The sequence below is a fragment of the Spinacia oleracea genome, chromosome 5 (assembly GCF_020520425.1).
Source record: "Spinacia oleracea cultivar Varoflay chromosome 5, BTI_SOV_V1, whole genome shotgun sequence".
NCBI classification, from domain to species: domain Eukaryota; kingdom Viridiplantae; phylum Streptophyta; class Magnoliopsida; order Caryophyllales; family Amaranthaceae; genus Spinacia; species Spinacia oleracea.
In genome coordinates this window covers 21,242,847-21,268,816 of record NC_079491.1, presented here as the reverse complement: position 1 = coordinate 21,268,816, position 25,970 = coordinate 21,242,847, and the positions used below count along the sequence as shown (strand labels likewise).

Below are 25,970 nucleotides of genomic sequence, written 5' to 3'. Positions count from 1 at the left end.
CCAACACGAAGCCGGGCCATCGCCCAGCAAGCCATGCGCGCCACACGAACAGCCAAGGCCACGCCAGGCCCAGCGCAAGGCCAGGCCCAGCAGGCCGTGGCAGCGCGCACAGCGCGCAGTGGGCTGCAGCTCGCGTGGGCTTGTAGCTCGCGTGGGCCGAGCGGCCGTGTGGGCTGTGCGCGGGCATGGCCTGCACGCTTGCGGGTCATGCTCGTGTAGTGTTTGTGTTCACATACGAAACCTAAAAAGTATAGGATTTTTCTAATGATTAAATTCCTAATCCTAAAAGATAAATTAATTAAATAAGAATTCTAGTAGGATTCTAATTTAATTAATTCGTATCCTAGTAGGATTCGATTACTTATTCCATGGTCTATAAATATGAGTTAAGGGCTCATAATTTATATCGAGTATTCAAGGATTCAAAGTGATTTTTGAGAGCAAAAATCAGTCACACAATTGCCTACAAAGTTGCCGAAAATTCCAATTACCTTAAGGGCGATTCTAGTTGATCAAGATTAAGGCGGATCCGGACGTGCTGTGGACTATCTACGGAGGGACGACACTTGGAGTCCTAAAGACTTGTTCTTGTTCGGTTCGGGCGCAGCTAGGGAGGGCACGCAACAAAGTGTATGTATCTAAACTATGCTAAATGATTATGTGTAAATAATATGCTTTCCTGCCTTTATGGTTTTTCCGCATGATTTATGTTTTGTCATATGAATCATAACCCAACACCTTTCCGCCCGCCCTCTCTCACCCGCGCAACAACAGTTACGCAATAGCAGTTGCGCGCACCATCACCAACCACCATCATCGGGCGGTTCGCCGGCACTCCACTTTTTTTGGGAATGACAGAGACGAAGAAGAAGGAAAATGGGAAAGATGAAGTTTAAAAAAAGGAAACCTGCAAAAATCACAACGGTCAATGCCACGTAGGACATGTGACCTGAATTAGCAGGTCGCCATTTAAAAGGGTTTGTTAAAAGAAAATGGGTATCAAAGGTTGGATCATCTAGGAATACCTCATAAGGCAAAGGTTGGATTATTAGAATTTAATTTTCCAAAAAAAATTTGCTTAACATTTGGATTATTGTTGTTAATAAGTCACAAGTATAATGGCATCACATGGGGACAAAAAAAATTGTGTAATGTTGATAAAAGCCAAACGTATGAAGCTATTAGTAAGAATTTCCCTAAATTTATAATGCATAAAGTTTAAAGTCGGATTTTTAAAATTTTAACCCCAAAGTAATAGTTAGTGATTGCAAAATTTATAACCTTTTTTTTTTTGACAGGGAATAACAATATCATTAATAATCAGCCATACGACATTGACAGTGATAAAATAGATCTACATACCACAAATTCAAAGAAAATACACAACTGTTACAATCAAAATAATTACTATTCTGCATCCTAAGCACATCTCATACTCCACCGCATCTAGCTTGACGCGAGCAGTGATTTTCGATGATTTCACATCTTTCCAAGTAGAGCCCTTCGCAATCTGCGCACGAATTGTTCTGATCGACGAGTTGATGATAAACCCTATAATTGTATGAATCAAAATCTTCTTCCCAATTATTGAATCCTACAAAAATTCTCATCCATGGATGAGAATCAAGAACCTAGAAAACTCTACGAAAAACCCAAATAAGTTGGGAACAACCCAAGAATAAATTGGGAACAAATCAACGGAAAAGAAAACAAAACAAGACAAAACATGAAGAGAAAACAATGAAAAGCAAGAAAAGGGTCGAAAATAGTCTAATTTTCGAAGAAATTAGACTACTTCCAGCCTAAACGGCCAAGAAAACTGAAAACCTGTGATTTATGGTTCAAAACATAATCGCATCAAATTATGATTTGTGGTGCAATTTGATTATAAACTTTTTTAGAAACAACACCTGATTTAAACTGTAAACCAAACTAAGACGGAAAAACGATTAAATTTGCAGTTCGGTGCGGTCTAGACCCACCCTGAACTAGAGCTGTCAAAAACTGACCCGACCTGAAACGACCGAACCCCTTACCGACCATGACCCGAAATTTTTGTAAAATAGGTAACCCGAAACCCGACCTGTACCCAACCCGAAAAAACCGATAACCGATTTTAACCCGACGTTGTATGACCCGAACACGAACCCCAACGAAAGATAACAGATAACCGAACTGACCCGACTGAATAATGATTCGAACCCGATTCGATACCCGAAAATGACCTTAACCCGATTTTTACCACATAACCTGTTATGACTTGACCTGTGGAGTAAATATTTTAAGATAACTAAATCAGATATTGACTCGATCTTAACCCGTGTCCGAGAGTGAATCCGCCCTGAATTTTAACCAACCCAAAAATTATCCGATCCAAACTTGACCACAATCCCGAGATTAACCGATCGATTCAAACCCGACTATAAAAGATCCAAACCTGAAATTGAACCCGACCCGAACATGACTCGACTCGAAACCGACTTGTATCCGAAATGGAAAAAAACTTGACATGACCCGACCTACACCCGAGTGATAAAGTGACTCATCACAACCCGATCTGCACCTGACCCGAGATAACCCGATCCAATGACATATTTTGACAGCTCTACCTTAAACGGCCCGGAATCCAAGTGATAAAGTTAGTTTGATACCTTTCTCAGTTTCTGGGATCATAAGTTGATGACTGCACGTGTGATATACGGGCTTTGTGTTGCGGGCCGTTGCGGCTGTCTTAAACACGTACTACAAGTACAAATCTCACACCAGAACTTGAAGAAGTAACGATAAATCAGAGCAAAGTAAAAATTTCAATTTCCGCTGAATTTAGGGTTTCTCCTTTGACAAAATTCTGAAATTCGTGGTCAATTGCAGAGTGTGTGGAAGCTTTTTTAGGACGGGGAGAGAGAATGGAAGGTCCGAGCAATGGTGGAATGCTGTACCACGAAGTCCAAGAAGCAAAGCTCTGCGCTGTGCATTGCGTCAATACTGTATTACAGGGCCCTTTTTTCTCGGAGTTCGATTTGGCCGCACTCGCTTCCGATCTTGACCGGACGGAGCGGCAGATGATGACGCAAAATAGCGTTGGTGCGGGTGATTTCGGGTCTGCAGAGTCCCACAATGTCTCATTGGGTGGCGATTTTAGCATCCAGGTAACGGTTTTTTCTCATAGTTTTTGTTCAGTTGTTCGGCAATTTTTTTGGCTTTATTTATGATTGGATTTAGTTGTGGGATTTTTTGAATCTATAATTTTTGCTCAGTGAACTGGGATTCCTGGAACAATGTGAAATGAATTCTCTGACATTGAAGCGCTTGGATGTATATGATTGTTTTTAATGATGGAGTTAAATCTCTAGAATCGGACGAATCGGAGAGATTTAGATGCCATCCATGATGGATTTTGTTAAATACCATTGCGTTCATTTCTTTCAGTAATTCATTACCATAACTGGTTTTTAAAAAGATACTGCATTTATTATCTGTTTGAGGATTTCAATGTGGACCACTCTTTGCATTGTGTATAGCTATTGACAATCAAGCCAACTTTGGGATAGAAAACGCGGATTTGATGTATTGCATTTAGCTTAATGTTGAAGTATACTAAGACTTTTGGATGGTTTTCATGGTGAGATTTCTTTCATCAATGGCATGGAGCCTGATACTGTCAGCTCTTAATCAAGTATGAAATTTCTATTTTCCGTGTATGTGTTGGGATATAGCTGGCTAGGCTCGAGTACTGGGATTGGTAGTTGAATCTAGGATTATTCGATATCTACAATGCGAATGTCTCAAAGCCGATACTAAGTTCGATAGGGTTCTGTAGATATCAGACCTGAACCATCTGAAAAAGTACAACAGTTATAGTACTAGCGCATTTGATTCATTTGTTCTTCTGAACACGATGGGGCGGTTTTAAGTGGGACTATTTTTGTGCAATGACAATGAGATACATATCGACTGCATATGAAAAAAAGAAATTATCGGAGTTTCCTCGTCGATGGCCTTTTATGACTTGGGGGAAATTATAATGTGTGACATGTGTCCTTGGATATTCTCAAACCTTTTGTTGGATGAGAAGCTTTTTGTGATTATTACTTAGCCACTAGCTGAAGGCATCTAGTGGAGCTTGCTAAATGTTAAAAGAGGGTCATGACTCATGAGGCCATGACTTGGTTGTGGAATAGTGACTGATCACGGGCAACACCACAGGGTGGTTGCATATGATGGTAGCTTGAAAAGATGCATGTCATGCTTTATTACTCTAAAGCCTAAACCCCTATAAGAGAATACGCTATGTAAAAGGGAACTCGTATAGTCATCCTGCATGGGCTCCCTCTAGGCAAAGCGCTATCTTGAGTGGGATCCCAGCAGTAGCACGGAAACCATGGAATGGAAACTAAGGGTCTAAGGCGTGAAGATAAAATGACATAATAGTAGTTGTATGAGGAAGGTGATCAATAACAGATGCACCTAATTGAGTTTTAGCTTCAGGCAATTAAGTAAATGCTAAATGGAAGAGCATTAATTTCCTTACAATCATTCATTAAGGTGCACAAACCTGACCTCCCAAATTCATTATATGTACCCCTAGAAAATGAGGTATATGATGGTAGGAAATTTGGTCACACCTTATGGACGGTATCCAGCCGAAAGTCAACATTCTGTCCATTTAAAACTCTTATGTCCATCTTTTAGGGTTTCTTAGGATTAGTGGATGGATTTTACTTAATATTATCTTTAGTTTTAGTTTAAGTTTGGATGTGTGAGCCAAATCAATATGTGGGTTTGGTTTTGTTTTTTTGTGTGGGTTGAATTGGGATTAATGGGCTGATTAGGAAACCTTGGGATGCGAGTTGCAGATTTCGATAACGTTTCCTTGCTCCTTAATCTAGTTAGTTTCTAGTTCTTTTAGGATTAATTTAAATGGTTAGTTTTTGCATCCTATTTTTATCAGGACAGTTCAAGAAGACTATTATTTGCTTAACTCAATCATATTTAGGAACATGTTTTCTTGGTCTGTGTAAGGTTCTTCACATGAAACAATAAAATCAGATTTTAAGTTGAATTTATTTGAGTTGTGGCCTTTTCAGTTTTGTCAAACCATTAGACACTAATTTCGTGTTTTGTTTCATATTGTTTGTCTAGATTAGTAACAGGTCTTTGAACCTTAGAGTTTTAAGTCATTAAATTGCCTGGATACTGTTCTGCCGTCTGGCAAGTTCTAATAAAAAAATCAAGGTTTATGCATTAGGCCTTTCAAGAAAGTGTCAAAAAACTTCTCTTTCTTTCAAGAAAAAGCTTCTCCAAAATAGGCTTGAAAACCTTATCAAGCGTGCCCGCCGAATTCAGACTATCATAACCACCCAACAAAGTTTTGCACATGAGGAGAGAGATAGAGGGTGAGCAAGTGGGCAAACATACCAAAGGTGGTATGGGGCAAACTCAAAGGGACACCCTAAATTAGTATATGGGAAAACCTTTTATGGACAGAGAGATTATTCCTCATTAGTCTGAAATTGTCTATGCTTAGTGAAGCTAGAATCTGATGTGATCCCGATGCTATGATCTGCAACATGATCTTGAACTGCAGGATGGTTCTTGACAATTGCCAACACGTTGCCACGATGGATCTCATTTTTCATTCTAATCAATAATGCTCCAACATTAAAACTCAAGGTAGTAGATTTTCTCTTGCATAGGCAGCAACGTGAAACTAGTGAGATAACTCCTTTCCCATCCACCACCTTTACCAAACTTGGACATATGGGGTTTTCTCCCCCCTTCAAAACTTGAGGTAATATTTAGCCTCTGTTCATTTCTCAAGATCATGTTTTTAACAGAAAGGGTTCTTGATCAAGCTCTACTATGTCAGACTATCAGAGTAATGCGTCTCTTATGGATTTTTTTGGGGTTCACAACCTAATTGTTTGGACATTAAAATTTTGACTTTTTTATAATATGACTTTTCTCTTGAAACTTCTTTCTCATAATCTTTCTCTGTGGCCATTGTATAAAAACAAAGGCCACATTTTCTTCGTTTTCCTGTGTGATTATGTGAGTGCAAGGCAATTTAAGCTACGGTAAGGGAATTTTTGTTTCTGATACCAAAATTGATGTGTATGAAATGCAAGGTACAGAACCAGATTGTGGGTACTTGCTTCAGCGAAGCTTTTGGAAGGAAGTTTCTTTTCTTGCCTTTGCATCAGAAAGATGAACATATGAAGGAACGTTAGTATAGTTCTAGGTGTTATTTATTGACGGTAGGATGTTGCAATTTTGTGTATGAGCACTCTAAAAGTCCAAAGGATGTGCACCAAGCCTAGTATAAAGGGTTCTCTACTGATAATAAGAAGGGCCTGGTTGGCTTAGGTCACCAACCTTCTTTGTAAAGCAATGCCCTTAGGAAATCAATATTAAAACTTAAAAGAAATACTTTAGGATAAATTTAGCTGGCAGCAATGATGAGGTAGGGGGAGTTAGCTGGTGGTTGGGAAAGGTGGGACAATGCCATGGTTGCCGATGGCTCTTAAGTAGAAGAGCGATGGAAATTTTGAAGATAAGAATAAAATAAGGGTTACAAACTAAAAATCTCAAAACAAATTTTAACTTTTATTTTTATCTGTTTCATTTTAGCCTTTTAAGTAACAAAAGTCTTAACAATAGTTTAGGGCTATGGTGTGAAAATTATTTCCTCAGTTCCAAAATGCAACATCTAGAGTGAAGTTTCACCCTTGTGAATGCATAACTTTGATGATATATCTTTAATTATAGGTTATTTCATGAAATATTCCCGAGGTTTCACAAAATTCACGAAATACCCCAAATGTTCTCAGTTATGCACTATATACCCTCGAGATTTGTAAAAATGCACCAAATACCCTTATTTACTAACGGAAGTTAACACTGTTAGTCATTAACCAGTAATCAACATATTAATCCTAATTAAATAATGATTAACCCTATTAAATTAACAATTAATCCCTAATTAATTCATAACCCCTGCTTACTTAACATTTTTTCTTCAACCATACCGACATTGTTGAGGGGAGAAATCAATGAAGTTGGTATAAGGAGTAGCGTCGAATAAGGGAGAGAGGAGAGAGAATATAGGAGGCTAGATCTAGGGTTGTGCGAAAAAATCCGGAAAACTGAATCGAGAACCGAAAATGAGGGTAACAAAACCAAAAATATTAGGGTTATGGTCGGCCTTTTTTAAATTTTTGAAAAACCCAAACCGAACATGTGGATAACCGACCCGAAATGCGGGTAACCAAAGCGACGGAATATCACATGTACACTTTATTTTGAATTATTAATATTTTAACTCATCTTAAATTACAAATTTATTGTTTTCCGCTCTCGTTTATTTCAATGTTTTATATTTTTTGGCCCCTCACTTGCTATCTGCTTGTTGATGCTCTACTTGCTGTGTATTGGATGCTAGATGATCTATTCTTGTTGTTTGTTTGTTTTTTCCTTTTTTTTCTGTTCTTTTTTTGTAGTTGTTTTGTACATTAGTTTGGTGATTGTATGAAGTACATCTGTGTAAGATCATGAGATGTTGGCTGTTAAGGTGTATTAAGAGTTTAAGACCCTTTTATTAGTGGATAACATTTGATTATTTGTAGACTTGAAGTACTTTACGGGGTAGTAATTTTTTTAAACAATGGCTTTTTAAAAAAGAAATACTCACTCCGTCCCAATTTAGTCATTACACTTATCTTTGCACAAAGTTTTAGGTGATAAGTGATTGTTTGGTTATCAATTGTTATTTTATTGAAAAAGTAGATGTGATAGGAGTTAGTGGGGTATTTTTTTTTAATTGAATGAGAGATGGTGTGGGGACAAAAAAATTAGTGGGAAGAGAGAGACAATATAATAATTGTGGGGTCATTTCTAATTTAGAAGTGTAACAACTAATCTGGGACGGACGAAAAAGGAAAGTGTAACAACTAATCTGGGACGGAGGGAGTATGTGACTTAGTAGTAACCATTGCCCGACTAACCCGGACCAAAAACCCCGATAACTGAACTGAATTTTGGATATGGGTTACCTAAAATCAATTCTTGACGGTTAACCGAATCCGACCTGCACACCCCTAGTTAGATCGGCTGCCAAGGTTGTTGAGGAAAGAGAAAATGGGATGCAAAAAGTATAGGAGGCCACCATCAACTTCTGTTCTCCCTTTCAATCTTGTTTCTCTCTCCTCACTGTAATTTTGTAAATCGTCACTGTCATTTGCGCGTGCCCGTCAAATTCAGACCATCATAGCCACCCAACGATACCGCCTCTTCACGCATCCTCTTTTCTTTTCTTTTCTTCCCTCTTCTCCTTCGCACACTATTCAGTAATCAAGAGCAAGTTTTGTTTCAATTTTACTTCAATATTTTGTGAGTTTCTTTTTGCTTAATTTTGTTTTAAATTTGATGTGCAAAAATTGGGATGTGTTTTGTTTCGAATTTTCTGGATGGTTTTTGTGGATTTGATGCAAAGGTTTTGGGTGATTTTAACTAACTTTTGGTGATCTAATGGTTGATTTTAGTTGGGTATAGCTGTGATTTTTTATGTTGACTAGTAAATGGCAAGTGCTTTGCACGTGTCAGCTAACAACTGTACTTGGTACTTACATAGTATATAAAGTTCATAGTATTACATGTGAACAAAAGAATTATGAACCACTTAATCGACAATCCTATTTAATCATATTCACTAGAAATTGCTATGAAGTAATATGAACCAAATTGTTCGGTGACTACCCATTTCTTATTGTTTCTCCAATGTCTTGGATCCATCTGCTGCACAAGAATAAAGTATATACTTACAAGAAATTCCACAATAAGAAAATTAAGATGCAAATAATTTTTTCATCTCCACACACAACACAAAAGAGGATTTGATTTCCTTTCTGATCAAGTCCAAGTTCACTACAATTCCCCTTAATAACCTATTTCCAAAAAAGAAAAAAAATCCATTTAATGAAGGGATCAATACAGTCCAAATAAATTTCAAAGAACGTACAAATGAAAATCACTTGTTTTAAACACCATCTTGCAAATAATTTGAGAGATGCATTTGTGAATTCATTTTCAATTATATATAACAACATATCACACACACCAATGTATAAAGCCAAAAAGGATAACTCCATGGAAATAAGCTTTAGAAAAGTTTACATAGTAGTAATAGTTTTTACTCTAACTGAACTGTTCTCTAAGTTCACAGTATATCATTTTTGTAATTATTATTATTATTATTATTATTATTATTATTATTATTATTATTATTATTATTATTATTATTATTATTTATTTTCCCTAATTTCCAATTTCATATTCATCCCAATTTTCAGCACAAACACTTTATCTTTAAAAAAGTAGAAACCAATGCACAATTTCAGACTATCAACTTTCTATTATGTTTACACATAGAGTGGAGATATTTACATTTTAAATTGCGTCTTGGAGACCGTGAAAATCAAAAGGAGTAAACATTTTGGAATACAGGGAGTAGATGACATGTAAATAAAAGATTGAGATAGATGAACCTTGTAGCCAGATACAAAATCCAAGCTGCCAAAAATTACCTTAAGACTTTCGACAACGCTGGGCACAACCTCGTGCCCAATACCAAATTACTCCCTTTCGGTATTATCCCTAATAAGCACAGTATCCACATTACCAATTGAAAGGAATTATATTGCTTGTGTACTTGATTATGTTATACAAACATACATTATATCAAAGTGTATTATTGTACTGGGTACAAACGTGATTACATATTTTTTTTTTATAAATGGTGTAATAAGGTGAGTCTAGGCTAGAATATCACAAATTCACAACTATCTAAATTCCAAAATATGGTTACTATAAATAGGAGCAACTTGACTATACTAATGATATGGTCAACAATATATAAGATAATTAAGGAAAATAGCTAAAACAACTTTATACATGATCACCGTTCTAAAAAAAAAATCAAATGCTTTCTTTCATTTAGACTAAAGAAAGGAAGGCAAATAATGAATTTTTTTTTTAAAAAATAAAAATTATAACAAATCAATTAGATATACTAGTACTACGTATAAATTTATAATATGGATAAAAAATAAAGAAAAGATGAAGATGAAGAGAACCTTGAACTGTATAGTGTATACACCATACACATAACTCAGAAAGTCATAAAATTAATTAGTACATTTAAGTAAAGCTGAAGATGAAACTTCAAGATTAACTCTTCACTCAAACATAATACTTTTTATAACCATTAAATTTTGAAGTAATAATGCAAAATATTATGCAACCAACAATTCCAATCCAATAAAAATGGTGGGGAAAATTGAATCAAACAAATTAATGAAGCATGCATCGGAACTTTATTCCATGAGTATTATTTATACAATTAGTAATAGTCAATTCTCACCTCCATATAAGCAAGCATTGGAAATTTATTTCAGATTAAAGAGTAAAGAAAACAGTTAATGTTTTTCTTCTGAAGTCAACATTAAACCGCTTGATTAATCATCAACTAAAAGCTCATGGTCATCAACAATCAAAAACCAAAGTGTAATTCATAAAATCACTTTAGAAATTATAACTAAAATTTATGCAATAATTAGAATATTCTACCGAGTATACAAACATAATTTCACAATTTAACAATTAAGAAGGAAATCAAACCAGACCTAGAAATCGCCTCTTCCTTCTTGCTTCTTCTGCCCATCCTTTTCAGCTTCTCTCTGGTCTACTGCAACGACTACAGGATAAAGATTCATTTGATCTCTCTGAAAATCAAGCCAAATTTCACAAAAAAATAAAACAAATTTCGAAATCAACCATAAATTTCAAAACCATATATAAAATTTAAGAGGGTAAAACAACAAAGTAAGAGAGAGAAAGAGATAGTGATTTTCTTTTGGGTAGAATGGTTGAAAGATCTTGGTACTCCGTAGATGAAGAATGGGAAGAGCCATCCTTCATCCAACAATGGCATGTGTCTTCCATGCATCAATAGAAAAATATGACAGCTGTCTTTAAACCAGGGATAATTTTGTTAAGTAATTATAAATCAGGGTAGGATGGGTATAGAAATTACGCAAAGGATGTATGTTCTTTCGGCTTTTTTATATAGGAAGGATTTAATGGCTGGTTTTTGGAGTTTAAGCATGAAAATGAAAATAAGTAGGTTCTTTTGGCGATTGTTGAGGCGATGGAGACCATTAGCCTAGGAGGCCGGGTTTTTTTAGCGATTGTTGAGGCGATGGCGACCATTAGTCTAGGAGGTCTACGACACAAGTTACAGCTTCAACAACGGCATTGTTGAGGCGGGGGAAATCAATAAGGGTGGAATAAGGAGGAGGGAGAAATTAGGAGGAAAGGGGATGCGTAAAGTGCGGGAGGCTAGTCGCTAAGCAACTTCTCTTCTCCCCTTCAATCTCGTTTCTCTCTCCTCACTGTCATTCTGTAAATCGTCACCGCCATTTGTGCCTCCCCGCCGAATTCAGACCACCATAGCCACCCAACGATACCGCCTCTTCAAGCATCCTCTTTTCTTCTTCTCCTTCGCACACTATTTTGTAAACAAGAGCAAGTTTTATTTCGATTTTACTTCAATATTTAGGGAGTTCTTTTTCTTAATTTATTTTAAGTTTAATGTGCAAAATTGGGGTATGTTTTGTTTTGAACTTTGTGGATGGTTTTTCTGCATTTTAGTTTTGGGTGGTTTTAACCAATTTTTCGGGTAATTTAATGGTTAATTTTGTTTGATTTTAACTATGATTTTTTTGGTTGATTTAATGGTTAGTTTTGGGGTTTAAGGAAGAAAGCGAGATGAAGAGAGGAGGAAAGGGTTTTTTGGGGGTTGTTGAGGTGATACCGATCACCTATCTAGGCGGAGTAGAGAAAGAGATGCGAAAGGGAGAGGGGGGGGGGGGGGGGGAGGGGAGGGTTGCCGATTGTCGTTGAGGAAGGAGGAGGAGCTGGCATTTTTTGGTGGTTGCAACCACATGATGGTTACTATGGTACCGGGTTTTGGGGATTTGTATTTTAATGTGGTGAGGGAGAGGAGAGAGAAATTTTGGTTGTGGAGATGGTGGAGAAGGCATAGAGAAAGAAGAAAGATTGTGAATGGGAGGAGTAAAGGATGAGGGTTAAGGGTTAATTAGCAAATAAGTTTGCGACGTTAACTTCCATTAGTCAATAAGGGTATGTTGGTGCATTTTTACAAACCTCAAAGGTATATGGTGCATAACTTAAAAACATGCGGGTATTTAGTGAATTTTGGGAAACCTCGAGATCATTTCATGAAATAAGGGGAGTGTGTGAATAACGTAAAGTCCAAATGTTACAATATTTATAGAACGGAGGAAAAACTTTTTTGTTCACCGAATTGAAAGTTGCAAGGAACTCAGAATTCCAAACAACCAGGCACACAAAATACAATAACAAACAGCAAAATAGAGGAAGATTTTGTAGTAATAATATTAGGTATAAAGCATAAGGCTAGGTTACACCACGGAGAACATTCGAGAGGTTCTCAACTCTCCCACTTAACCAATATACTCCCAAGATGATTCTCTCTTTCACTTCCTCCCCTTTTTAAACACAAAAAGGCTAGCATAGGACAAAAGTCATAAACACAGTACTAAGATAATTGTAATGAGACAAAAGCTTTAATGACACCAAGGGCTGCACCCACTAAGTGGTTCCTCTCCTCTCCTCTCCTCTGCTGTTTCTGCCTCCTCTTTGTTTTGTGTTGCTGGCTGCCTTTTTCCTCTTCTTGTGTACTTCTGTAGAATGGGGCGGTTAGGTGGGTGTGTAGCAAAAGTGCAAAAGTTAAGAGGTTACTTGTGTGATCCTTTTTTCTGTTTTTGTTTGTTTTCCCAAATTTTATTGGAGTTGTATGTTTTGGTGTTTGTAATTTCGTGTCATCATACTACCGTTAATGAAATGCCTCTGTAGTCCAGTTCTCTTTGTGACTATTTTCCTGCGGTTTGAAACTTGACATTTATTTTTGACACAATGTAGGTCTTGCAGAAAGCCTTGGAAGTGTGGGATTTGCAGGTTATACCTTTAGATTCGCCAGTGGCGGAACCAGCTCAGGTTGATCCTGAGCTGGAAAATGCCTTCATATGCCATTTGCAGGATCACTGGTTTTCAATAAGAAAGGTGAATGGGGAGTGGTATAATTTTGATAGCTTATATGCAGCTCCAGAGCACCTTTCCAAGTTCTACCTATCTGCTTATCTGGACTCACTAAAAGGTGCTGGATGGAGTATCTTCCTTGTGAGGGGAAACTTCCCAAAGGAGTGTCCTCTTTCATCGGAAGCTTCCAATGGTTTTGGTGAGTGGCTAACTGCTGAAGATTGTGTTAGGATATTAAAAGCCTGCAACTCAAAGGGTGAATCCTCACGTGCCGTTGATCCAGTTAGGAGGGAGCCTTCTGATCAATTCCCATCACTTTCAGACGCACAACTTCTTGCAATGGAGGATGAAGATCTAAAAGCTGCTATAGCTGCCAGTTTGATGGATTCTACACCTTCCATACCCAACTCAGATTCAAGTGACCCTTCTACTGAGAAATCAAGTTGAGTCCTGTTGTTCAGTAAGATATAGTTGTACTCCGTTGTATGTCTTTCAATAGGATGCATGAACTCCTTCGTGCATCAAATATACGTATCGTGGGATTCCTTCATATCTTACTGAACAATATATGTTGCATAAACTATTCTGCCACTGATTAATAACCTTTAAAGGATTTCGGTTGAAAGGTAGAAATTCAAACTTTCCCCCTTTCCCTTCCTGGTGTAACATAATGTAATTTCCTGCGTGTACGGTACATTTGTTTTTATTACAACGTTCTTTTTTAATTGAAACCACAGTCTTGTAATTGGTAGTGTTTCTGATTAACTTCATTTGTTGACAAAGTGCATATAAAGTTAGAAATCTAATGCATGCTAAACTATGCGTTGGCAAGTTTTCTTTTTACTCTGTAGACGATGTAGATCTCAGGTCTTGGATAACACGCCAAATACCTTAACTAAGTGGATATGTAATAAATTACATTCATGTTCCCATTTTCAGATATAATTAGGGGAAAAGGTGGGATGTTGAAAATAGATGAGATAGTTTTGCAAGTCAAGTGGTAAAGTTGCCAAAGTAGAAAAATTACATTACCAAACCACATCTAGAAACATTGCAACTAAAAGAAAACGGAGGAGGTACGGAATATACTGTAGAATGCTCCTTTATTGAGTCAGCAACATCTCATCACAAATCAAAAAGTGGATGGTACATGGAGGATAAGTGGAACCTACCTAAAAATAACAAACACTCATTAGCAGCCTTACAATTCCCCACCTTTGGTGGTAATATCCCAAGTATCCCCTTCAAATTCCTGGAATCTCATAATCCATGAATTAAGCTCTTCTCACAACTAATTTCTCCTTACAGCAAAGAAAAACACAATATCAATGGCATCAATAGGACCAGCAACAACAACTGCAGTAAAACTGCGTAGCTCAATCTTCAATCCTCAGTCATCTACTCTTTCCCCGTCTCAACAATGCATTACATTTACAAAGTCCCTTCACTCGTTTCCTACTGCCACCCGACATAATGTGGCTTCCGGGGTTCGTTGTATGGCAGCCGTAGGAGAGGCGGCTACAGAAACAAAGGCAAGGACTAGAAGTAAGTACGAAATTGAAACACTAACAGGCTGGCTGCTTAAACAAGAAATGGCAGGTGTTATTGATGCTGAACTTACCATCGTTCTTTCTAGCATTTCATTGGCTTGTAAACAAATTGCTTCCTTGGTTCAACGAGCTGGTATTTCTAACTTGACTGGAATTCAAGGTGCTGTCAATATCCAAGGAGAGGATCAGAAGAAACTTGATGTTGTCTCCAATGAGGTATATATGTACAAAATGATCATTCTATTCATTAACCATATTATCTTATTGTGAATTTATATCAACTTATCTAAACGTCTCTGAAATGAAAAAAAGAAAACTTATTTTGTCTAAAGTAAACTTATTGTATATGAAAAATGTATGAAGAAAACTTATTGTGAACTTATATATTAACTGAAATTATTTTTGTCTGAAATAAGTCGAATAGAACAGAACCTTGGTCATAGTAAGTCAACTGGTCCCGAAAAAAGTGAGAAATAATTAAGAAAAATAGTGCTTGTTTGGTTAACATGGAAATTATATTTTTATGGTAAGAAATCCCTAGATATTAGCTTGATCATTGAACTTGAAATGAAAATTGCTTCACCAAACTAATTTTTTTGAAAAAGAAGATTAAGTTTAAAATATTGATTGACAAGTAGGACTAAAATAAATCTCAAGCTAATAGCTATTATTGAAGTACAAACTAGATAGAAAGGGGAATACTTAGTTTGAAATATTATGCGACATGACAAACTAATTGTTTCACATTATATAATTTGAAATCGAGATAACCAAGAAATGAGGTGAAAATTTTACCACCTTAACCATCTTTTAATTGTTCTTTCATAGTCAACTCAAGTACATCTACCTTGGTTGGGAAAATATTAATATTTATTTTGTTATTGTTAGCTGATATTGATCATGTAGGGTAAATTTTGGAATTCAAATAATAGACAAAGACGATATGATATTCAAAGTAAGTAACAATATAATATATAAGAATGAATAATTTGATATTAACGATCGAACAGGTGTTTTCGAGCTGCTTGAGATCGAGTGGAAGAACAGGAATAATAGCATCAGAAGAAGAGGATGTACCAGTGGCAGTGGAAGAGAGTTACTCTGGAAACTATATTGTTGTGTTTGATCCACTTGATGGTTCATCCAACATTGATGCAGCTGTCTCCACTGGTTCCATCTTTGGCATTTATAGCCCTAACGATGAGTGCATTGTTGACTCTGATCACGACGATGAGGTATATATTACTCACTTTCTTTTATTCTTAAATAAATTATAAATTATAAATTATAAATTATAAATTATAAATTATAAATTATAAATTATAAATATACTACTCCCTCCCTTATTGTTTGCTCCATTTGACTTTTTACGATTTTTAAAACGCAACTTTAATTATGATTAACATCTGTCATATGTGATTAGTCACAGCTAAGTGCAGAAGAACAGAGGTGTGTAGTGAATGTATGTCAACCAGGGGATAACCTATTAGCAGCAGGGTATTGTATGTACTCAAGCTCTGTTATCTTCGTACTTACAATTGGTAAAGGTGTGTATGCATTCACATTAGATCCAATGTATGGTGAATTCGTACTCACTTCAGAGAAAATCCAAATCCCAAAAGCTGGGAAGATCTATTCATTCAATGAAGGTAACTACAAAATGTGGGATGATAAATTGAAGAAGTACATGGATGATCTTAAAGAGCCAGGAGAGTCACAGAAACCGTACTCGTCTCGTTACATAGGGAGTTTAGTTGGGGACTTTCATAGAACACTTTTATATGGTGGGATTTATGGTTACCCAAGAGATGCAAAGAGTAAGAATGGGAAATTGAGGCTTTTGTATGAATGTGCACCTATGAGTTTTATTGTTGAACAAGCTGGTGGTAAAGGTTCTGATGGTCATCAAAGAATTCTTGACATTCAACCCACCGAGGTAACCTCCCAACTTTTTAGTTAAAATTTCATTTTTCCCATACAATTTATGTATTTCACCTAAGTTCTTTTTGAAAATTAACATGTTAACTTAAATTCATCGATGAGATTTTGGCCTAATGGTTAAAAATGGGGCATGTGGACGATTGATAGGTGTCAGATTCAAATTTTCCGCCCCCATTTGTAATTTTGTATTGCGCCTTGTGGTTCATTCACCATCAAAAAAAACATAACATAAATGTGGGGCGAACGGAGTACTATTAGACGTTAACTCTTATAAGCACCTGAAAGTAGGAAAATGTGTCACTTACTATCTAACAAACTAGTCACTCTGGCAATTAATACATTTTAAAAATAAAAAGAAATTGTTTATGCCAAATTTCGTACGGACGACCTTTGGTTGGGACATAGACGACTAGATTAAATAAAGTAAATAAATGACAAGAAATAAAGGGCGAAAATAAAGAGGGACGAGACAAGAGATGGTGACGCGGAAAACCCGAAAGGGATAAAAACCGCGGGTGGCCATGAGTCCACCAATCCACTAAGTTGCTGGCGTAAAGAGCCATATTAAGTACAAGTACATTATATATTTGCGCATATGTAAATAGATATCTAGTAGTAATACATGAGTATAAGGTAGCGTAGAAGATATGAGTGGATGAACTGAATGGACGACGGATCAATAATAATGGTCATTGGAGAAGGTAATCCTCTAATGATGGTGTATGGCGTAGGGCATAGGTATTGTTAGGAAGGTAGGCTTGTGAGAATCAATAGGTTAAGAGGGAGAAGCCGTGAATAAATAATAGTAGTTGGATTCATTTGGTGGGTTATGGAAAAGGTAGCAGCCATAAGTCGTAGACTCACAGGAGATATAAAGTAGTTATATGGAGGAAATAGATGATAGAAAGTAAGAGTTCCACTGTGGATCAGTTGTCCCCTTTGTCTCACTTGATGGTGGTATTTATACTGAATTATAGTGTGGCATTGTTGAGAGAATCATGCTGGTGATTGTTCCTTGATCTCCTCCACCTCCCTTGATACTCTCCAACTAATTTGACCTTGTCTTTCAAGCAACCGCTATGTGTGGTTTAACTAGGTTAAGTGGTGGAGATAATGCCTCCTTGATTATAGGAACCAACCTTGACTAGGGACCGGTATAGACTGATAAGCGATCACTTGTTCCCGCGTCGACCTCACGTCGTACAAAACGACCCATAACAATAGCCCCCATTTTCCTAATTGGAGCGAGCTGGAAGTTAGGAAAATAATCTTCAAAGTCTGTCACCACGTTCATTTGCTGTCGACGCTAATTCGTCACTGTCTTCGGTCTGTCCGTCGTCTTCCGTACTTAACCTTGATCAATGACGTCGCTACCTGGTGTCATCCATGATTTCTGACAGCACTTGATGTCGTCATGCGTACAGTGGTGTCTTCATGTGGCCGTTGGTGTCCTCAACTTAATTAGATGTAACCCTGGCATCTTGTGAAAGAATCGTTTTTCTTAACGAGCGTAAGACAACATAATGTAATTCTTAAGAAACCTGTGCGAAAACATGTCAAGACATGACGTTAGTCGGGTATCTGGCGTCATGGCCAACTTTTGTATCTTCGTCTGGCGTTTGATATTTGCGGGCGTCACGGCCAACTGTCGTTGTGCCTTAGTCCGTCGTTTCACGTTTACATGCGTCATGGCCAACTGTTGTATCTTAGTCTGTCGTCTGATGTTTACAGGCGTCATGGCCAACTATTGCATCTTAGTCTGTCGTTTGATGTTTACGGGCGTCATGGCCAACTGTTGCATCTTAGTCTCTCGTTGTTGTGTGACATCTATCGTAGGCAGGCGATATGAGCCTCTTCTTTTGTTCGTAGTCATGCGAAGAATTTAGAGAAGGAAGTCACGTCGAGTGGGCATATGGCCGAATCGTTTTAGACGGTTGCAATGTCATGTGAGGATAGGTAGCAGACGACTGAGTTGAAGTTACAGGTGAATAAAGTGGATGGTTCGAAGCAACGTTATGACGAATGTCAAGAAGAGTCGAAGGGTTTTGAGGTTTCCTATAACACGAGGACAAGGGATAAGATGTTTGGATGGCGCAATCTATGGAAGGAGACTTTAGCCTATGGGATATTCATAACAACAGTTTAAGTAGGACATGAGCATTCTGGGTCGGCTTTGTTTGTCGTCAGTGTTGAGGGGGAAAGACGTGTGTTTCTCTGTTTTGTATTTGGCGATTGGTTAGGCGTTTGGACAAGCGTCGAGGGTGCATACACGTCGTTAGCTTAAAATTTTGTTTATGCTGTCTCTTGTTCGCTATGGAATAGATGACACCTGTGAGGTACTCAAAGAACAAAGTTATGTGCACATAAATAGTACCTGCGTCGTCTGTAGTGGTCGCGCTTAGAAGCGACATGTCGTCGTTGGTATCCAATAAGTTTAAGGGTCATGACCATGGAGACGTTGTCGCTTGTAGTTGATAGCGTCGTTCGTTGATGTCGTCTTCTGATGATGTCGTTCATTGCTGTTGTCGTTGGTGATATCGTCAACAAGTGATCTGTAGAGAATAGAAAAGGTAGAGGTGGACGTTCGCTTGATGCGATGTTAGCGTTGATTTTCAAATAAATAAGATGAAACATAAATATAATATAATTGCGTTTGGAAAGATATATTCAATGCGACAGATAACAAAAACTGAAATTGAACTTTAATCGCAGTGTCTTGAAAAATGTAATAAATTAATTAACGCACGAAGTAAGTGTTGGATATTACTTAATATGGGCTCGTGTAACGAAATTACGTCGTGTCGCTGACTGTCCCTTGATGACGATTCTACAATCAGCAGCATTGTCCTGATGTCGTGACACCTCTCGTCGACGATCTTGTTTTCGTCCCTGAGATCATTGTCATCGCTTGTACCACCGTCGTCACATCTGGCGTCGTCCCGTCACGTTGAATGAGGTCGACACATCGCTGGTCTTGACACAGTCCATTCTAACGTTGGTCGACTTATTGGTTGATCCTTTCTTGTTAATCGGTTGACGTCCTATCACTTGTCGCCTTTGGGAAACCCAATGACTTCTCTTTATCCGCCTATTTCGACATGTGATAGTGGTTGAGCCCCCAATGTTTGTACATTTGTCTTAGCATCGTACCTGTTACCAAAATCTCACGACAAGATCACCATGAAAATAAATTGTATCACATCGTTAGTTAAATTTCAAAGTTGTAACAATAAGTATATTAAACTGAACTGGAGTATGTATTATCTTGCCCCCCTGTGGCGGCTTTAGGAAGATATCATGACTGAAGTCGGCCACAGATATGATGACGTTTGTATATATTTGACGTCGTACATGCGTGCCAGCGTGATGCAACCTCTAAACGTCCTGTCAAGTCAAATTACCTCGAAACAATTTGATAAAATGGTTTAGTCATTAGAGAAATCGAGATATTCATGGTGCGATGCAATAATTTATTAGTTAACTTGATGAATGTTGAATACGAGACATATTAATACAAGAGAACAACAATGAATGAATTGAAATGAGAAACTGTGTGAAAAATAGTTTAGAAGTTACTCATGTGTCATCATGGTCATTGATGATGATTATTCGACATTCCGATTTCCTTAGCTTTCTCAGTAGAGGCTGGTGGCGTCGTGTCATCGGTCATTGCCATCTCGTGGCGTCGGGGCATACCGTCATGATCAAGGTAATTTGTTGTCATACATACATTCGATTATTGTGTTGATGGCCCTCACGATCATGTTTAACGACAAGAAACTTCTTGTCCTCATGGGGGTAACCGGAATGGTCGTGTCCTGCTGTCGTGACTTGCTGCCGTGGCGTCATGTTGTGCCGTCGTGACCTCATGTCGTGTCGTGACCTCGTGTAACACTATCACCAAAGAAATTAAAAAATGTTAGATATTTATTTCTATGTGTCATACTTGATGCCAAATGATTTCTTATCTTCTTGTGTGGCTGATCGCGTCCTGCTGTCGTGACATGTTGTCGTAACAACGCGTTATGATGTGCTGATGAAGAACTTGGTGATGAGGACATGGGAAAAGGACACGTCGTTGCGTTTATGATGTCAAGTGGTTTGATGTTGGTGTGGGGTGAAAATATGATGACATGGAAAGTGTGATGGCGAAAGGTTAATTTTTCGAGAGGTGATTGTGTTGTAGGCTTGGCAATGTTGATGTGGGAAGTCACTTTGAGGTGTTATGTTTTTTGGGTCCGGTTGTGTGAATAGTCATTTGATGTTGAGCCCCCGATGTCATGTACCTGGCTAACATTATATTCTCACGGCCTTCTAACGTTGGTCGCCTGCTTTACTCACGACCTTGCCAAGTGACACGTCAGTACCTGTAGACAAGACAATACTTGGCGACACGACATGATCAAACGACAAGTGGTGACGACGTTAGTACAAAAAGTGGGATAACAACGTATAGCATATATTTCAAAGTGCTTTTGGAAATTAAAACAAGCAAAGTATACTATATAAAAAGCAAATCAAGTAAAGTATACTATATGAAAATTAAATGAGATAGAGTATACTATATGCTCCCCTGTGGTGACTTCAGGACAACTACAAATTCTCCTATTTGATACTTGGACTGAAGTTAGCCACAAAATCTAGTATTGCCGACAATTTGTTGTTGAATCTCCATTTGTCGCCTTCGTTTGTGGAGACGTCGTCGACTGATATGGAGGTGACGTTAGACGAAACTATGTTGATGTCATGTCATTGGTGGATGACGTCACGTGTTCGCATCTGTTTTAGTGACAACAAAGACTAGAAACAATATTAGCTTAAATCAAAATCACTGGGGTTGAGTTTTATACCATACTTTTCGCGACGTCAAGTGATCAAATCGTCTCGAGATCTTGTCAAGGTATGAGACAACTCATATTGTATCTTGTTTGTGGCGACATCTGCATGACGGTCCGTGACGTCTAGACCAAAACCTATTTTCGATGTCATCAAGCGTTGGTGTCGTTGTTGTCACGATATGCATCATCTAGGTTGAATTCGACCACTGCAACGCGTCACTTCTAGCGATGACACCTGCTGATGTCGACACCTGATCTGGCGACGACATGTACCCTGACGTCATACCATATTCCATCGACCAACGAGCCTGGCGACGACACCTGACCTGCTGACGACACTTGACCCGTCGACGACGCCTGACCGTCGACGACACCTGACCCGTCGGCGACACCTGACCCGTCGACGACGCCTGACCCGTCGACGACACCTAACTTGTCGCCGACACCTGACCCGCCGACGACACCTGACCCGCGACGACACCTGACCCGTCGACGACACCTGTCATGTCGACGACATGTGCCCTGACGCAGCTCCATCTCATGGTGGCGACACAGTATGACAACAATCCCTCGCCTGGCGGTAACTTTATTGGTGAGCCCAAGTGGGTCGAATATTGTGTTTGGGAGGATATTTGTGGATATGTGTTTGAAGATAAATCTAGCCATCTCCCCACAGACGGCGCCAAACTGTTTATGCCAAATTTCGTACGGACGACCTTTGGTTGGGACATAGACGACTAGATTAAATAAAGTAAATAAATGACAAGAAATAAAGGGCGAAAATAAAGAGGGACGAGACAAGAGATGGTGACGCGGAAAACCCGAAAGGGATAAAAACCGCGGGTGGCCATGAGTCCACCAATCCACTAAGTTGCTGGCGTAAAGAGCCATATTAAGTACAAGTACATTATATATTTGCGCATATGTAAATAGATATCTAGTAGTAATACATGAGTATAAGGTAGCGTAGAAGATATGAGTGGATGAACTGAATGGACGACGGATCAATAATAATGGTCATTGGAGAAGGTAATCCTCTAATGATGGTGTATGGCGTAGGGCATAGGTATTGTTAGGAAGGTAGGCTTGTGAGAATCAATAGGTTATGAGGGAGAAGCCGTGAATAAATAATAGTAGTTGGATTCATTTGGTGGGTTATGGAAAAGGTAGCAGCCATAAGTCGTAGACTCACAGGAGATATAAAGTAGTTATATGGAGGAAATAGATGATAGAAAGTAAGAGTTCCACTGTGGATCAGTTGTCCCCTTTGTCTCACTTGATGGTGGTATTTATACTGAATTATAGTGTGGCATTGTTGAGAGAATCATGCTGGTGATTGTTCCTTGATCTCCTCCACCTCCCTTGATACTCTCCAACTAATTTGACCTTGTCTTTCAAGCAACCGCTATGTGTGGTTTAACTAGGTTAAGTGGTGGAGATAATGCCTCCTTGATTATAGGAACCAACCTTGACTAGGGACCGGTATAGACTGATAAGCGATCACTTGTTCCCGCGTCGACCTCACGTCGTACAAAACGACCCATAACAGAAATTGTGAATTACATAGTACTACCTTTTAAAACTATTTGTGTTGTTGAGAATCGGTTTTCCTTGCTTTATTCAGAAAGTAATGTGTCAAAATCAACATAAGATGCTCCAAAATCAATTTCCTTTTGTTATTATACCGACAGTTAGTTGTGAGCTATGTCATTAAATAAACTCGATTTATTTTTCTTATTTTAATACGTTTTGTTGTGTTTTTGTAACAGATACATCAGCGTGTGCCACTGTACATCGGGAGTGTGGAGGAAGTAGAGAAATTAGAGAAGTACTTAGCATAATTACTCATTTGATAATTAAGCAAACAGTGGGAGTTTGTCTATAAAATGTGAAGTTCCTGAACAAGTCCTGACCATTTTTGTTTAATGAACTATTTTTGTTTAATGAAAAGAAGTGACACGCAAGTGATATAGATTGTGAGACAGAAGATTAAGACTTGGATGATTTGGATGAAGAAAACATATCATTAGCCTCTCTCCGAAAATGATGTGCAAATATTAAAGAGACAATTAGAAACGGGCGCAATAATCAAAGATATATACAGTACGTCCCAACTTCTTTGAGGGTTAGAAAATATAAAAAACAATCCCTTAAATTGCTTTCCAATTTCCATTCGAATGTGAAAATTAAAAAAAGTCAAGTCTATGACTTGTAAATTTTTAAGCGTTGATTAGATCGATTGTCAAATAATCACTACCAAATCAATGGTTAATATAGAAACGAGGAATGAGTCTAAGGTGAAGAATAGAAGCTTCTTGAATTATAACGTAGTGGACTTGTCAATTGTCATGCAAGGCAAGCCGCAAGCCGCAAGCCGCAAGCCGCAAGCCTAGTTTTGTCAATTGTCACCCTCGCTTAACCAACGCGTTAAATCTCGTCAACCCATGACATTTACAAGTCACCCAACAATGTACGTTTTTCTCTAATAAATGTTTAGCCTATAAATTCTCATTTTACTTATGTTGTTTTGCCTCATTACTCATCAATATATCTTACAAACTAATTCTACGGATCGATCGGAACTCATACGCCATGGCATTTCCCTCAAAATTCTCTTTGATTTTCATCCTTGCCTCAATCTTTGTCCACAGTTCTCTAGGTAAGAATTAATATATCTATCTATTTCTTTTTAGGGAAAATATATCTATCTATTTAGCATCCCACATAGTTAGTACGTAAAGTCATGTTGGTCAAGTACGTGACTTGAACTAGGAACATACTGAGCATGTTTGGCAATTGGTTGTTGGTTGTTTCACTTGGCTTATTTGACCGGTTGTTCGTGTTGAATTTTTATGTTGGTTGTTTGACTATATATTTTCTAAAAATGAGTTGAGTTTGGTAAATTTGGTTGTTGTCTACTACCTGTTTGATTCAAAATACCAAAATGAAAAGCCAACGACCAATGTAAAAAACTATTTTCACAATAGTACAATAGTTTATAATTGTATGCATGTAATCATATATTCACAATTAAGTTGATGGTAATGAAATTGGTTAATATAGGGGAAGTAATATGTGAGGAACTACCAAGCGAAATGTGTGTAATGGCGATCGCTTCATCGGGGAAGAGGTGTGTGTTGGAGAAATACAAGAACGATATAGGAGGGGAGATGGAGTACCAATGTAGGACGTCCGAGGTGGTCGTAGAGAGGATGTCAGAGTACATTGAGACTGATGAATGCATTAAAGCTTGTGGAATTGATAGAAAGACGGTTGGAATCTCATCGGATAACTTGCTTGAACCTCACTTTACTGCTAAGCTTTGTTCACCTTCTTGTTACAACAACTGCCCTAACGTTGTTGATCTCTACTTCAACTTGGCTCAAGGAGAAGGTATTATTTTTATTATATCTTAAATACTGCCACTGCGATACAAGTAAGTTCAAAAGTTTATACTTAATTCATCCATCTGTTCTTAAGTGTTAGAACACAAAATAATACGTGTTGTTTCAATTCACTATTTATATATGCAGGAGTAAACTTGTCAGATTTATGTCAAAGGGGAAAACCACGTCGCGCCATGGTGGAGCTTATGAGCTCCGGAGCAGCTCCTGGCCCTGTTACTGGAAACCATGTCTCATCATCCCTCCATGCCGCAGATGTTCTTGTTCCTGCTCCTGCTCCTTTTTTTTAGCTTTACATAGAATTTTTTCTAGGAATAAATGTTTGTATTTCCATATTCATTCTTGTAAATTCCAATCTTGCAGGAAGATTTCATTTGTTAGAACTTAGAAGGGGCCGGATGAGATTAAGACATAATTAATTAGGATATTAATTGTCATCAGTTTCTAGCTATTTCTTGTGCATATCTATATTTATTTATTATTAAAAATAAAGGTCACTGTTTGCTATTTCGCATGAGGGGTATTATCATTATACAAGATCGTCTGGAGTTACGTACTACATGAATAATCAATATACATAAAATCTGTCACTAAATGTCCTACATTTGCAACCCAAAGCCTTGTTGCCTTCAAGAAAAGTGTGGTTGATGTCCCATGTTGGACTTGGAGGAGGAGATTGTTGATATCTGCTATATATAATAGATTGAATTTTTCAAGGGGTGCGCCATCTTCCTCTGATGATGTTGATGGTTAGGAGATTGTCCCCTTCTATATAGAGTTTGTTGATCGATCCCTTTGAGTGCTTCCTTAATGCCTTTATGGAGAGCAGTAGCTTCTGCTAAAAACACTGGTGTGTCACCTAGGTTGAAAAACTTAATTGAAGTGGGCCAGCCGTCTTGATCTCTGATAATGGTTGAAGAGGAGTTAGCTCTGCCGGAACTATTGAAGTTAAGCTTGTGGTATCTAGAAGGAGGGGGGACCAGGAGACAAGGATTGGAGTTTGAGGGGAGGGGGGGGGGAGGCTGACGGGGTGGTGATGGGGGTTGGTTAGGGAACGGCTCGCCAGATGTCTGGCAAGCATCCATTACCAGACATAGGTC

The 25,970-nt window shown here is 38.1% G+C and overlaps 3 protein-coding genes across 4 annotated transcripts; all 3 read left to right on the top strand.

The window, feature by feature from the left end:
* Positions 1–2,758: 2,758 nt before the first annotated feature.
* On the top strand, positions 2,759–13,868 carry LOC110804243 (ataxin-3 homolog). Its single transcript, XM_022009800.2, has 2 exons — positions 2,759–3,149; positions 13,021–13,868. Exons 1-2 carry the CDS (start codon positions 2,907–2,909, stop codon positions 13,582–13,584), a joined length of 807 nt encoding a protein of 268 aa, XP_021865492.2. The 5' UTR covers positions 2,759–2,906; the 3' UTR covers positions 13,585–13,868.
* A 475-nt stretch (positions 13,869–14,343) lies between these two features.
* LOC110804252 (fructose-1,6-bisphosphatase, chloroplastic-like) lies at positions 14,344–23,453 on the top strand. Of its 2 annotated transcripts, none has more exons than XM_022009820.2 (4): positions 14,344–14,903; positions 15,698–15,922; positions 16,117–16,623; positions 23,236–23,453. In XM_022009820.2, exons 1-4 carry the CDS (start codon positions 14,466–14,468, stop codon positions 23,305–23,307), a joined length of 1,242 nt encoding a protein of 413 aa, XP_021865512.1. In that variant the 5' UTR covers positions 14,344–14,465; the 3' UTR covers positions 23,308–23,453. The 2 variants fall into 2 exon arrangements, with proteins under 2 accessions (XP_021865512.1, NP_001413416.1); NM_001426487.1 differs by having other exon boundaries at positions 14,440–14,903; positions 16,111–16,623; positions 23,236–23,429.
* Positions 23,454–23,597: 144 nt separating this feature from the next.
* Positions 23,598–25,377, top strand: LOC110804253 (uncharacterized). The gene is made up of 3 exons (XM_022009821.2): positions 23,598–24,125; positions 24,530–24,859; positions 25,000–25,377. Exons 1-3 carry the CDS (start codon positions 24,059–24,061, stop codon positions 25,158–25,160), a joined length of 558 nt encoding a protein of 185 aa, XP_021865513.1. The 5' UTR covers positions 23,598–24,058; the 3' UTR covers positions 25,161–25,377.
* The last annotated feature ends 593 nt before the right edge of the window (positions 25,378–25,970 follow it).